General features: G+C 36.6%; 1 protein-coding gene across 2 annotated transcripts; it reads right to left on the bottom strand.

Moving 5' to 3' along the window:
* Nucleotides 1-299: 299 nt before the first annotated feature.
* LOC122987447 (lysosomal thioesterase PPT2-A-like) lies at nucleotides 300-12792 on the bottom strand. Of its 2 annotated transcripts, none has more exons than XM_044359344.1 (9): nucleotides 12336-12792; nucleotides 10835-10988; nucleotides 4592-4687; nucleotides 4300-4407; nucleotides 4042-4125; nucleotides 2920-3004; nucleotides 2050-2104; nucleotides 1776-1939; nucleotides 300-1672 (listed from the first exon to the last, which is right to left on the bottom strand). In XM_044359344.1, exons 1-8 carry the CDS (start codon nucleotides 12660-12662, stop codon nucleotides 1796-1798), a joined length of 1053 nt encoding a protein of 350 aa, XP_044215279.1. In that variant the 5' UTR covers nucleotides 12663-12792; the 3' UTR covers nucleotides 300-1672; nucleotides 1776-1795. The 2 variants fall into 2 exon arrangements, with proteins under 2 accessions (XP_044215279.1, XP_044215278.1); XM_044359343.1 differs by having other exon boundaries at nucleotides 1769-1939.
* Between the last annotated feature and the right edge of the window lie 909 nt (nucleotides 12793-13701).

Raw genomic sequence — 13701 nt, forward strand, 5'->3', positions numbered from 1 at the left:
TAAGGAACATTGGAACACCTGCGTTGTGTGTAAAATGCCATACAGATAAAGTTGAGTTGAGTATATCCAGGGTTAACATGCTTGTCTGTATAACAGCTGCATCTAATTTGACTGTTCCACCCCAACGTTTCACAGTACTGTGATTAGCACCCAAAAGATAAATTAAACAATGAAAAAAATTCACATATTTCTGATAATGCCTTTGAAACAACTTGATCTCTTTCATGCTGTCTATGTGAAAAATAAATCAATAAGTAAAATAACCAAACATGTAAACAATGATGTAGAAATTTAATAGAAATATAAAGTACTGTATTTCAGATATTCCGAAAGGATTCATTTACAACAAATCTGATAAGGCAGAAAAGTAACCTGCTCTCTATAGAGTGAGAGTCCCCATTATCTGTCACCACACGTTTTATCCTTGATAGCTGAAAAACACCTGCACAAGTTTCAACTCACAGAGAGTGGAAGCACTGAGCAGTTGTCAGTTTTGCTGTGATGCAGTTGTGAATTTACCCTTTAAAATACGCCTTAAACGCACCTTAACCATCCAAATGGCCAATAAATTACTGCCACTAGAGGGCAGTGATTGCTCATTGCTCATACCATGATGCAGGCTCAGTGTGTTTAATGGGATTTATTAGCATAAATGTCTTTCATTAGACAATTCAGGCTACTATTACCTGTAATATTAGGAACCATTTAAGAATATTCCCATAGATTATTTATAAAAGTGGCCTTTATGGCAATAACAAAGACCACTGATTTTTGATTATATGTGTATTAAAAGCTTTTTGTTGCAAGTGCAGCAAAAACAAGCCAATTTTCACTTCAAATTCAAAAGCAGTTTAAAATATGAAGTTTGGACATTTGCACGAAATGGATAATTGAAAAAAATATTCATGCTAATTGGACTTTAGCTCTTTTGTTTTAGTTTTAACTTTAAATGTCATAAACTCTGGTTAAACAGACTTGTACCTGACCTGGAATTTACATTTTAGGAAGATCAAAATTTTGATCAATTTAGTTTCTGCTACAATTTGGCATGGTTATTGTAAAAAGTCACATTTTAAAGGCATGAAACAAAGATGCACTCTTATCATTTAAACACTGGTTAAATTAAATTAAGGTGTGCTTCATAAGCAAAGAATCCAATATATTGTAACAAGGAAATGAACATTATTATTAAGATATGGAAACCTTTTTTGGCTTATCTGTCCCATCATCATGAAGGAAAGGGGAAAAAAACAATGGATGCTGCTATTGTAATAATATGACAAAATATGGAATATAATAATATAATATAATAGACATGTATAATAATATAAGACAATATTGGGAAGGAGGTGTCTTAGAGAAGGGAACCTGCAGATCTGGACTTCAGTCAATTTGTCTTTTGTTTTGTGTGTAAATGGGTCCTGCATGTGGTTAATGTCTTGTATAAAAATTCATATAAATAAAATATATTGAAAAGAGGGAATTAGGGGTGGCACGGTGGTAGAAGAAGGTGCCAGCTGGGCTCTTTCTGTGTGGAGTTTGTTCTGTGTGTAATTGCATTACTGTATAGGTGTAAATCTGAGTGTGAATGGTTTTCTGTCTGTATGTGTCAGACTGTCAGCTCTGTGACAGACTGGACCTGAGCTTTGATAGGCTCCAGCCCCCTGTGACCCTGAAAAAAGATAAGCAGATTAATCATCTGGACATCTTTGCACAAACATAAGCAATTTCCACAGTATACATAATGTTGTAGTAGTCAAAAGTCTACCTCTCACTTTCTGTCAGTGTGTTGTTTTCATGTGAGCCACTTCTCTATGCAGCTGCTGAACACCGTGAAGTTGGAGTGCCAGTATACATGCTTCACGCCGGAGTGAACACAGACTGACACATCTCCACGAGCGCCTAGCGTCTTCAGTCCAAATGTGTCATTCTTGTAGAACTTTCAAAGGGAAAAAAGTCAAACTAGTTTCCAGCTAATACAATTTACCAAAGGTGTAGGTTAGACAGAGTTGCAAAGAAACATGTACAGTATGTTAGTTTCCAACTTACCTCCTGGTTCTTCATTTGCACAACATTTTCTTTGCTGTCATAGAATCCAAAGTGGCTGTGTAAGAAAGAGGAAACAGTCAGTCCAGGTAGACAGGATTGAAACCTCTGCTGCTATTTGAACACAAAGACTTCACTTGACACTCATTTTGAATGCTCAGTTTTAGAATTGATTGTATTAGCACCTCACTTGATTGTCTTACACCTGAGTATCTATCTAAGCTGATTCAAGGAACATCCTGATCTGTATTTCTCTTTTTCTATGTTTAGTTTGAGAGGTGAATATGTTTTTAGTTCAACCATTAAAACTTCAGACAGAAAAACAGTTTCAGGTTTGATCGGCTTTGCAGAAAAACTCTTTCACTCATTACAGAAATAAACATTTTGGGGGGTTTCTGAAATGTGTGGACGGTAAGAGACATATGAAGAACAATGTAGAGCACCAAACTCCTCCAAAAATGATCTTTCATTTTTACGTTGCATGTTTTAGTTGTGACACAGTTTTATAATTTTAAATCTTATTCCTATATTAATCATATTCCATCCTACTGGTTTTATGCTATTTGACAAAAAATATATATTTATTTAACACACTTGCAAATGTGCTTCATAAAAATCCTCTGTTTTATTTATTTTGTTTGTTATTTAATCAGGGACGTCAACTCAGAACAAATTATTGACCTCAAAAAAACATCAGTGTTGAAGGACCACCTGTGATATTATTGTTAAAAGAAAACCATATAAAATATGTGGAACATAAGATAAGAAGGCTGTTATATGATTAATTTGGCTCACAGTATTTAACACAGACACAGTCAAATAAAAGAGACTCAGCAGTATTCAATGATTGTAAAACTTTGATGAGATTTAAACCTGGACTGCCACGGTGTGATGACGCCATCATCTGGTCCTCCGATCAGCACAAGTTTCTTGATGCGCAGGAAGTTTTGTCTCCATGCTGAGGAAGTGAAATTGAAAAATGCATTTTTTTTATTCTGTTACAATATGTCCACAAGTATAGTACTTATAGTATAGTACAGTTCATAATGCCCATGACAGGAACTTATTCCATTACATTTCATGTCAGCTCAAATGGCCTGACTTTTAGTTCCTAGTATGAGTCAAGTTTAAAAACCGCTGGATCCTCTACTTCTCATAGTGCAAAGTCTTTGTTAGATCCTTTCATGTTACTTGGCCATATCTTTCAATCTCCTCACCTCCACTTTGTGACTCAGGATTTCTGTTTAATATTTATTATCTCCATATCAAGCTGAAATAACCTTGATCACATCATAATGACGTAATCAAGGTTGTTTTCTCAGATAACAAAGCTTCTCCAGAGCCACAGAAGACATTATACAACAGGCTACTGTGTATTGGTACTAATCATGACAACACAACTGATTTTAAGAGTAAAATAGGATCTCTTTTAGAAAAGTATTGTTTAACTGAAATTATATTTAGACTTTTAATTCCTGTGTCCATGTTGGCCTGATTGACAGGACCATCAGTCAGCTGCGGTTGCCGCAACTCCACCATCAGATTTCTGTGGCTGAAAATAACTGATAATGATAACAGAAAGTGGAAACGCAAAGCTTTGTAATGTCTCTATGGGTGTTGTCACAGATCTGTACATGTTTTTTTTTTTTTTTTGTCACATAATTTAAGCCAAAATATTCTAATCAAATCATGTATCTGAGGCATGATGTCGTTATAGCAAATGTTGAAAGCCTTCAGTTTCCTTCAGTAGGCTAATCTTGAGAAAAGTGGTGTGATAAAGGTTACTGAAGTGTTAGTACTGATTATTTTGTTTGGGTTTCTCACCAAAGAAGAAGAAATGTCTGTGATTTGTGTGACCTACAAAGTACGTATCTGCTCATTACCAGCAGGCACAGCCAGAACACCTGCTCTCATCCATTTGCTGTTAGTCCACAAGTATAATACTTATACTATAGTACAGTACATAATGCTCATGACATGAACTTATTCCATTACATTTCATGTCCTTGTGAGGTCTGTCACCATTGAGCAGCGGCAGAAAGATGTTGCTCTGCAAGTAGCGGGACCTGTGGTGAGGATCTGTAGAGAAAAGATATAATATATATATTATACAGATATATATAGATATTATATATATATCTGTTGCAGTGTCTTTTCAAGGGGGAATGTGATATCATGTGCAAGCTATCCTCAGTTAAAGGTAAATGTTTTCAGCTTTTGAACACAGTGAATACCCCCTTCCCTTATTCTCACCGTTCCAGTAGTCACAGATAGATACTTTCTGTCCCACTCTGTTGTAGCAAACACGAAACACTGTTTTTTTTACGCAGTCAGGAAATACCCACTTCAGGTAGTCTGTGTCTGTGGAGTGAGACAGTTAGAAAAAAACATTTATTTACAGTTATGCTCTGTTTTTGTCTGTTTTTTTTTTAAAGTTCTGGTGACTCAGCTGATAGTCCTAAATTCAGCATCCCCATGGAGGACATTTTGGTCAGGGGTAATTAGGATCTAGACATATTTTAGACATGAAATGAAGCTCACTGACCTCCATACTGCCCAGCCTGTGGTGATGAAAGCGAGATGAAGGAATGGACATTGTGGTCTGGATCCGTAGAGAGAAGTGCTCGACAAATGAGACCACCTGAGAAAAAAAAATAAAGAGGACAAAGGAGTCAAAACATCAAGAGAGTTCCAGCAAACCAATATGTATGATCTGATGCAGTAATCCTTTCTCAGCTGCTTTCAGATCCTCAGACAGACTGTTCCAACAGCTCAGAGCACAGAACCTTAATGCTATGTCACCAAAGGTTTTTCTCATGCACTTTGGAAAAGTAGAAGACTCATGCCACAGAACATGGGGGACTGTACTGGTTCATACAATGCAAGCATGTCAGATAAGTAGGCTGGTGCAAGATTATGAAGAGCTTTAAAAACAAGTAAAATAACTCTTAAATCAATACAGAAACTGAGAGGCAACCAATGTAAGGACTTTAAAATAGATGTGGCAGAGTTCTGATTTAATTGTGACTGATTTCTAACTTTTTTTTGGGTGTGCATTAATCTCTTTTTGTCGCTCAGAGAGCAAAATGGTCACAATTTGGTTATATGTTTGAGATTATAAAAAAGCAGCTTTGGTGACAAACCCCACATGAGCCTTAAAGTTTAGTTCTGAGTCAAAGATGACACTGAGGTTTCTGGCCTATAGGCTTGCGGTAATTCCTGGAGAATTAAGTTTTGTGATCAGTTTCTGTCTCTGATCTTTGGCCATAAAGTAATTATAGTCAGTTGAATCCAGTGCATTTCACTGTGAATGCGCCCTCGCTGTGTGGTATGCAGAGCCCTTTTCTCATTCTTTCTTTCCAACATGTGCTTTCAGTAAAAATATAAGATGAATATGTTTTTTTTTCCTTCTGGCCCTGCCATCTCCTCTGCTGAAGGACAGTAAGGTTGTCAATTATTTCACAAGCTTGTGCCGTTATACAAACACACGTACATGCACTTGTTACAACTATATACATAAACACAAACATCCACCCTGTTCCTACATTCACACACAAACACACACACACACACACACACACTGGTAAGCATGCACTCATTAATCTATGATCATTTCTAAGAGCATCTAAATTATGACACTTTTGGGAAACGGGTGGAGATTCACAAATATATTTCCATTTAAAAATGCTAAATTGATGTACAAATGATGATATAAGTGATAAATTAGAGGCACAGATACAGATTTACAGATAAAAATCACTCTGCATTTATTTGTGCATTGTATTTTATGAGTTGCGTAACTTGACGTTTGTTTGTGAATACTAATGAGACTGTTTTAAACCCCTACAGTTCCTTGTTAATCCACAATGTCCTATTTATGGTGATGATTTTAAGTTAATTAAGAGTTCTCCAGTGACTTACTACTACACTTCTATGAAGTTGGGACTCAGAAGAGACAGATTATTTTAATGAATGGTGAATTGAAGCAGCTCAAATGGCCTGACTTTTAGTTCCTAGTATGAGTCAAGTTTAAAAACCGCTGGATCCTCTACTTCTCATAGTGCAAAGTCTTTGTTAGATCCTTTCATGTTACTTGGCCATATCTTTCAATCTCCTCACTCCACTTTGTGACTCAGGATTTCTGTTTAACATTTATTGTCTCCATATCAAGCTGAAATAACCTCGATCACATCATAATGACTTCGTCAGGGTTGTTTTCTCAGATAACAAAGCTTCTCCAGAGCCACAGAAGACATTATACAACAGGCTACTGTGTATTGGTACTAATCATGACAACACAACTGATTTTAAGAGTAAAATAGGATCTCTTTTAGAAAAGTATTGTTTAACTGAAATTATATTTAGACTTTTAATTCCTGTGTCCATGTTGGCCTGATTGACAGGACCATCAGTCAGCTGCGGTTGCCGCAACTCCACCATCAGATTTCTGTGGCTGAAAATAACTGATAATGATGACAGAGAGTGGAAACGCAAAGCTTTGTAATGTCTCTATGGGTGTTGTCACAGATCTGTACATGTTTTGGTTTTTTTGTCACATAATTTAAGCCAAAATATTCTAATCAAATCATGTATCTGAGGCATGATGTCGTTATAGCAAATGTTGAAAGCCTTCAGTTTCCTTCAGTAGGCTAATCTTGAGAAAAGTGGTGTGATAAAGGTTACTGAAGTGTTAGTACTGATTATTTTGTTTGGGTTTCTCACCAAAGAAAAAGAAATGTCTGTGATTTGTGTGACCTACAAAGTACGTATCTGCTCATTACCAGCAGGCACAGCCAGAACGCCTGCTCTCATCCATTTGCTGTTAGCAACAAGTGTCACATTGAATCCTTCATAATTTGGACATTCATTTGTTCTGTATCTCCCGTATCATTTCACTGAGAACCTATAACTTGTGTTTGCAAGACAGACAAAGTGAAATGTCATGCAACATCACCACTGGATGGCACTCTAGTTAACAAAACATTTTGAATAACTGCACACCTAAAATTTCTTCAGAAATTTTACTTTTTGTAGTTGAATTTTCACAGTTTTCACAGTAGAAAGCTCACAGGTGTAAATAATGAAATGAATGATGACTGAATCCCATTTTTCTGCTTTGGTAATGTTATTAGTAACACCTGTGCTTTTTCTGCAATGACAAATCAAAATGTCCACTGCGAAAAAGGCCTGCCAGAGGAGATAGTATTTGAATGACGTAAATATCCTAAAGATATGTTTTTGCTACTCAGAAATTTACAAATTCATACACTGCTGTACGTCCAACCTGAAGTTAAAAGTTTGACATTCCTGTTTGTAAATGTATTTTCTTAACAACATAAATGGTGGGCCACCATGTGAAAATGACACCTATCTTGGTATGTTGATAATGTGGAAGGGGAAATTGAAAGAGTGTGGTACAAAGATATTGGGTGTTGTGAGTGTGTATGTGTGTGTGTGTGTGTGTGTGTCAGTGTTATTGTATGTGTGGGTTAAATATTTGCATTCAGTTCATGTGTGCAGCTATGTGCATTCAGTCTTTGTGAATTGATGTTTGGTCACATTTTTATGTTCTGTACTGCCGTGTGTGTTTGCATAAATGAGCGGGAGAGACCTTGTCAAAGTAAAATAAGATAGATGCCATTTGCACTGCACAGATTCTGCACTGTATATATTGCTAGATATACTTATTTTGTTAAGTTGACCTTCAACCAACAGACACTCTGTCCCCTTGTGCTCTGTTTGAGCTCCCGTTGTTCTTGGTTCAGTATGTGTAAATTATACATCACCCATATTTGTCTAATATTATCTCACAGTGACACCCCTTCCCTCATTCACCACATCCTCTTTTCTTATGTATGAAGTCACAGTTAACATTTCTCAACTATCCAAACCTTATGGGTCAGGACTTCTCTTGGGTCACTAGATATTCAAATTGATGATAAATGAGCTGCATTTATCCAGTGCTTTTATCCAAAGTGCTTTAAAATTTGTCTCTTTTTCACCCATTCACTGACACACCGATAACAGCAAGCTACCATACAAAGCACCGGTCTAACCAGCAACTGGGGTTCAGTGTTTTGCTCAAAGACATTTTGACATGTGGACAGGAGGAGATGGTGGTCGAACCACCAACCCCACAATTAGAGGACAAGCCACTTTACCTGCTGAGCTGCAGTGGCAAATTTTGATTTGATTTATTTTTATTTAAAAATTAATGCAACAGGTTTGAAACACGTTTTTATTAAATCCATTTGGAGCTATGATAGTAAAGTATACCACACTCGAATTCTTAGTTTTTAGAGTGACTTTGTGACACTGAGGGAACACATACAGTACTGTGCAAAAGTTTTAGCACAACAACAACCCAAAACATACAGTCAGAGTTATAAAGAACTATGTTCAGCAAAAAGGGGAACAAGCAGTCCTGCAACAGATGATATGGCCCCCACAGAGCTCTGACCTCAACATCACTGAGTCAGTATGGGATAATATGATGAGACAGAAGCAGCTGAGATGCTTAAATCCACAAGATGCTTGTAACAACCTACCTGCCAAGTACCTTAAAAAACTGTGTGCAGGTGTACCGAACTGCTGCTGTTTTAAAGACAAGGTGTGTTCACAGCAAATATTGATTTCATTTAGATTTCTTCAGTTTACAGAACATTGTATGAAGTTAACTGATAATAAAAACTATTCATGGCATTATTTTTGAAAGCATCCTCACCTTACTTTTGTTCAGTACTGTATATCTGTTGTTTTTATTCAGACAGACATACTTATTTTACTAGATAGTTATCAGAGGATAACTTTCTACTGACTTCATGTAGAACTAGTTTAACACAGACACTCAAGTACCAAGTAATGGTAACATGGATGTTTTTTGACTTCAGAAAGTAATGTAACATGTTTTAACAGAAAAGTTAAGATTGTATTTGATTACACAATAAATAGTGTATATAATTGTTTTGTTCTTGAAGATGTAATATGGGTATAGACAGCTATCCATTAAAACTTTTATTTGTGATTTAGTGGATTGAGTTGCTAAGTGATTTATTTTTTTCCTCTGTTATCTAAGAGGTGATAATATTATAATCCATTAGTCGATCAACAAAAAATGAATTGCCTACTATTTCGATAATCGATTAATGGTTTTGAGTTATTTACATTAAAAAATGTCTAAAATCTCTGCCTCTCAAATGTGAATATTTTCTGGTTTCTTTACTCCTCTGTGTTAGTAAACTAAATATATTTGGGTTGTGGACTGTTGGTCGAGACAGAAGAAGACATTTGAGGACGTCATCTTGGACTCTGGGAAAGACATTTTTACATTTTATAGACCAAAAGACTTATGGATTAATCAAGAAAATAACTGATCTGTTAATCTTTTTCTTTTTTCTTTTTTTTTAAAAAAAAGAATTGTTTGTTGCTGCCCTAATTATGTAGAGCTATCTGTCATGGTCTTGTCAGTCTGGCTCTATGTTAGTTGTTATTCTCCTCTGTTCCATCAGAGACTCTCAGCTTGTTCTCTTTGTTATGTTAAGACTGGACTGATTTGGAGTAGGCTGTTTTGATCTGTAGACCTCTGGTGTGATATCATTTAAGTTGCCTTTATTAGTTAGACTGTAGTCATTGTGTTTCTGGATTTTTGGTTTTCTGTTTGCCTTGTGTTTTTCCTCCTGTGTCCCCCAGCCTGTTTTTCCCTCCACACCTGTCCTGCATTCAGCTTTGTTAGCCCTGCCTTTTTCTCAGTGTTTTCCTCAACTTCTTAGCCTCTTTTCCATTCATTTGTTTCATCTCCTTTTTCCCCTAACTTGAATTTCTCTGCCCTGCACTTCATTTCCTCATTAGGTCAGTTAGTATTTTAGCCCTGTTTTCAGTTCAGTTTTCCTTGTATCCTTTGTTCTGCATTGTTCAGTTTTGCTTTGACCTGCCAGCTTTGTTTTTGTCTGCACAAGCCTTAAATAAAGATGTTATTCCTCAGCCTTGCTCAGCCTGCAGTCTCCTGCAATTGAGTCCACCTGCTCCGTTCCACCTGACACTATCTTACCATATGTACTAGATAGGCTTTGAGTCAGCAGGTGTTTTTTGTTGTTTTAGTATTGTGTTATGTATTGAGTCTCACTGAGTATGGATGTTATGGATGCATACTTTGTTATATAAGTATTGTACACATATACAATACAGATGAAAAGTGGCCTCTTGGCTTACTCTAAATCAAATATTCCAGTATTCAGTTAACTTGATCTGACCTATGTGTCGTTGGACTGTGGGAAGAAACCAGAGCATCTCAAGGAAACACTGCAAAGATATACCCTTATTACTGGTACTAACCTCTGAGCCACTGTTCCACCCTTCCTGCATGTCAGAGATATCTAGCCTATCTCCTTTTGACATAGATGAATTATCCTGTTTTTGGGCCTTAGTGACAAAGTTCCCATTTAGAACAATGCACACAGATCACTTTAGAGACGCAGAAGCCAACCAGTACTGGAATATTGAAATACTAGCTGACCCCAATTTTTTTATATATCAGTTAGTTTACAGTAAGTTGATGAAACACATCTTTATTTAGAAAAATGCACGATGTGAGCACAATATATTCTAAAATTAAGAAAGAGGGCCCTTCTAGATAGATAGAAGATAGATTACTTAATAATGCATGAGCCAGTTGATGTTGTACTTAAAAGAATGCTGGTTACTTACTATAATTACTGGTTACTTTTAATAAGAATGTGTGTGTGTGTGTGTGTGTGTGTGTGTGTGTGTGTGTGTGTGAGTGAGAAAAGACCTTGTGAAAAGCACAGAAGATGGATGCCATTAGGAGCCTTTTGCATGATGGGGTCGATAGCTTTCCTGAAGTCTCGGACCTGCCTCCACAATGGCTTCAGACTGGCCAGGTTGTCATACAGGTCAATCACTTTCACTTCAGTCCCTGGATGCACCTGGGAATAAAATAAACATTAATAAAGGGGCTGTGAAATATTGATTCAAAAGAAGGGACAGAGTAACAGAAGCATAGTAATAACTGATTAAATCAGCAAATTGAATCAGTTAGATTTCTATGGATCGTGTTTGTGGATCACTGCTACTATAGTCATATTTCTATTATCATTATTGTTATTATTGTTGCTGCTGTGCATCTCTCTGTCTCTCCCTCGGCCCAACCTGTCGAGCCAGATGGTCGCCCACATAGAGACCGGTTCTGTTTGAGGTTACTTCTCGTTTAAAGGGGAGTTTTTCCTTGCTGCTGTCATCAAGTGCTTGCTCATGGGGGGGGAATGTTGGGTCTCTGTAAATTAAAGAGTACAGCCTAGACCTGCTCTATATGAAAAGTGTCATGAGATAATTTCTGTTGTGATTTGGTTTTGGCTTTATAAATAAAATTGACTTGATAAATTATCAGCCTGATAATTGATAATGTTATCAGCCAACTCAATCATGTGGGCTTATACAGTTCTCCCAAAATAACACTGATCTTAAGGAATAGAAAATGACAGAGGAACAGAAAGCATTATCTTGAAATGACAGGGGAACAGAAAGCGTTATCTTGAAACCGCTTGCTGATTCTCACTTCGCCTTGATTCTGACTGCCCTTAATATCATCAGTAATGCCATTCACTGTAGATCTAAAGTCCAAAATAAGTTAACCATTCACATTGCTCAAATTGCCAAAAAATTAAGCTTGACTGGTGAGCGAAATGTGAAACTCAAAAGCAGGTTATAAAGGGTTTCCTTCTAAAATAAAATCTAAAAAGTCTGCAAAAGAAAAAATGGCAAAAGTGACACCAAACTTTAAAATATTTGGCTGACAAAATTATATTTCAAAAATATATAAATACAGATAAACTTCAGAAGTATCTCCCAAATTTGAATAGCCTACATTTTTAAATATATTTGCACTTGTGTATAGCTAAATTTACATAAAGTATTAAAAATAAAGTACTTGTTTGGCTGAAAATTGGCCCATGTGACAGATATATTAAATCAGCTGGATACAAAAAATAAAAAAAACAAAGTTAAGCCCCATAAAGTTTGATTACTTTTTCAGATTTTTAACAGGTTTTGTTTTGTTTTTTGTATTTTATAAGCTTATCATATATTGTTTAATGTACATTTGCAATCTGAAAAGTAACCACCTCTGTCAAATAAAGGCAGTGGAGTAAAAAATGCAACATTTCCCTCTGAATTGTAGTGGAGTGGAAGTACAAAGTAGCGTAAAATGAAAATACTAAGAAAAATAAGTAATTGTACTTAGTTGAGTAAATGTACTACTACTACAGATGTCCTACCTTGGTTATGTAATCAGACAGCGTTTTGAACTGCTTCGGTCCATCAAAAATGCCATGCACGATGACGACAGGCATATACGCGTCAATGCAAACCCCTGTCAGCAGCAGCAGCAGCAGCAGCGGGGTTGGTGATCTTCGGATGACTTGCGGAGTCTTCATCTCCAGCCGGTCACAGATGAGACTTCTGGCCGAGCAGATGGAGGACCGAGAGAAGGGATCACCAAGAGAGAAACTTTGCCCCGGGGTGCAGGTCTTTAATAGTGCTGATGAGTAATTATCGATCTCTTTCTTCTTTCTTCTTTCTTTCTTTGTAGATTTGGAGAGCATGGACGCTTCCTCCCTCCCACTGCTGTTCTTGCTACTGTTTTGTGTGGTCTTAAAGATCACATCCGTTTTCCAGTAATCAGTGAGAGTCACTGAAAGGATGGGTTCACAATTTTCAAGTCTGTCTTAAAAAAACAGTTAGGTGTCCAAATGAACACTGAAATTGTTTTTTCTTGCCATAATCATCCCTCTGTTCATACTGACCATCAGAAGACCCCTTCACAAATGCACTTACAATGTAAGTGCCCATCATTTACAAAATCTACAAGCCTCCTTCAGTGCAAAAATGTATTTAAAAGTTTATCTGAAGCTAATATGAAGCTTCAGTCGTCCAAATAGTCAAATCAAGTAGATATCTTTCAACATTACAGTCTTTCTAGTGCCAAAGTCCCTCTTTTTGTTTATATACTACTCAACGGGCCAGGAAAACGCTGTCTAGAGAAACACAAAGAGGGAATTTTATTCTAAACTGTAAATGTGGAAGATATCCACCTCATGTGACCAACTCAGACTCTTGAAGCCTCATATAAGCTTCAGATCAGATCAGATTAAATGCATTTTTGCACAAAATGACTGTGTGGACACACTGTGGGTTTTGGTACCCATCACTTACATTGAAAGCACATTTTTAAGAGGATCTTTCAATAGCCAGTATGAACAAGAGGAATGATTACAGCGAGGAAAACCTCTTTCAGTGTGCATATGGTCCTGACTGTTGTTTTAAGACAGACTTGAAAAATTGTGAACCTAACACTTACCCAGCTTGGACGACATAAATCTTCATTGTAAACATAAAATTTGTATCATTTAGTAATTTAAGAAAAAACTTATTTAGCCTTTACTTTCCAATCTCTGCAGAGAAAAACACACATTCATGTCGAATGCACGTTAGGCTATTTATTTATTTGTTTCCTTGCTGTGGGGTGAGGTGGAAAATTGAATGTTGCCTGGCATACAACCCTTAAAATCATCAATATTCTTACAATAGTTTGGTAATGTGCTCATGTGTTATTGCTTTTATTTTCCTCATTATGTTTCAGTG

This window comes from Thunnus albacares, chromosome 8 (genome assembly GCF_914725855.1).
Source record: "Thunnus albacares chromosome 8, fThuAlb1.1, whole genome shotgun sequence".
NCBI classification, from domain to species: domain Eukaryota; kingdom Metazoa; phylum Chordata; class Actinopteri; order Scombriformes; family Scombridae; genus Thunnus; species Thunnus albacares.

Coding starts and splice junctions, on each gene's coding strand:
- LOC122987447 (XM_044359344.1), bottom strand. CDS start 12,662: ATGCTCTCCAAATCTACAAAGAAAGAAAGAAGAAAGAAGAAAGAGATC. Junction 4,688..10,834: donor TCTTCTGTGCTTTTCACAAG/GTCTTTTCTCAC, acceptor TTTTTTTCTCAG/GTGGTCTCATTTGTCGAGCA. Junction 2,105..2,919: donor ATCACACCGTGGCAGTCCAG/GTTTAAATCTCA, acceptor TTTCTTACACAG/CCACTTTGGATTCTATGACA.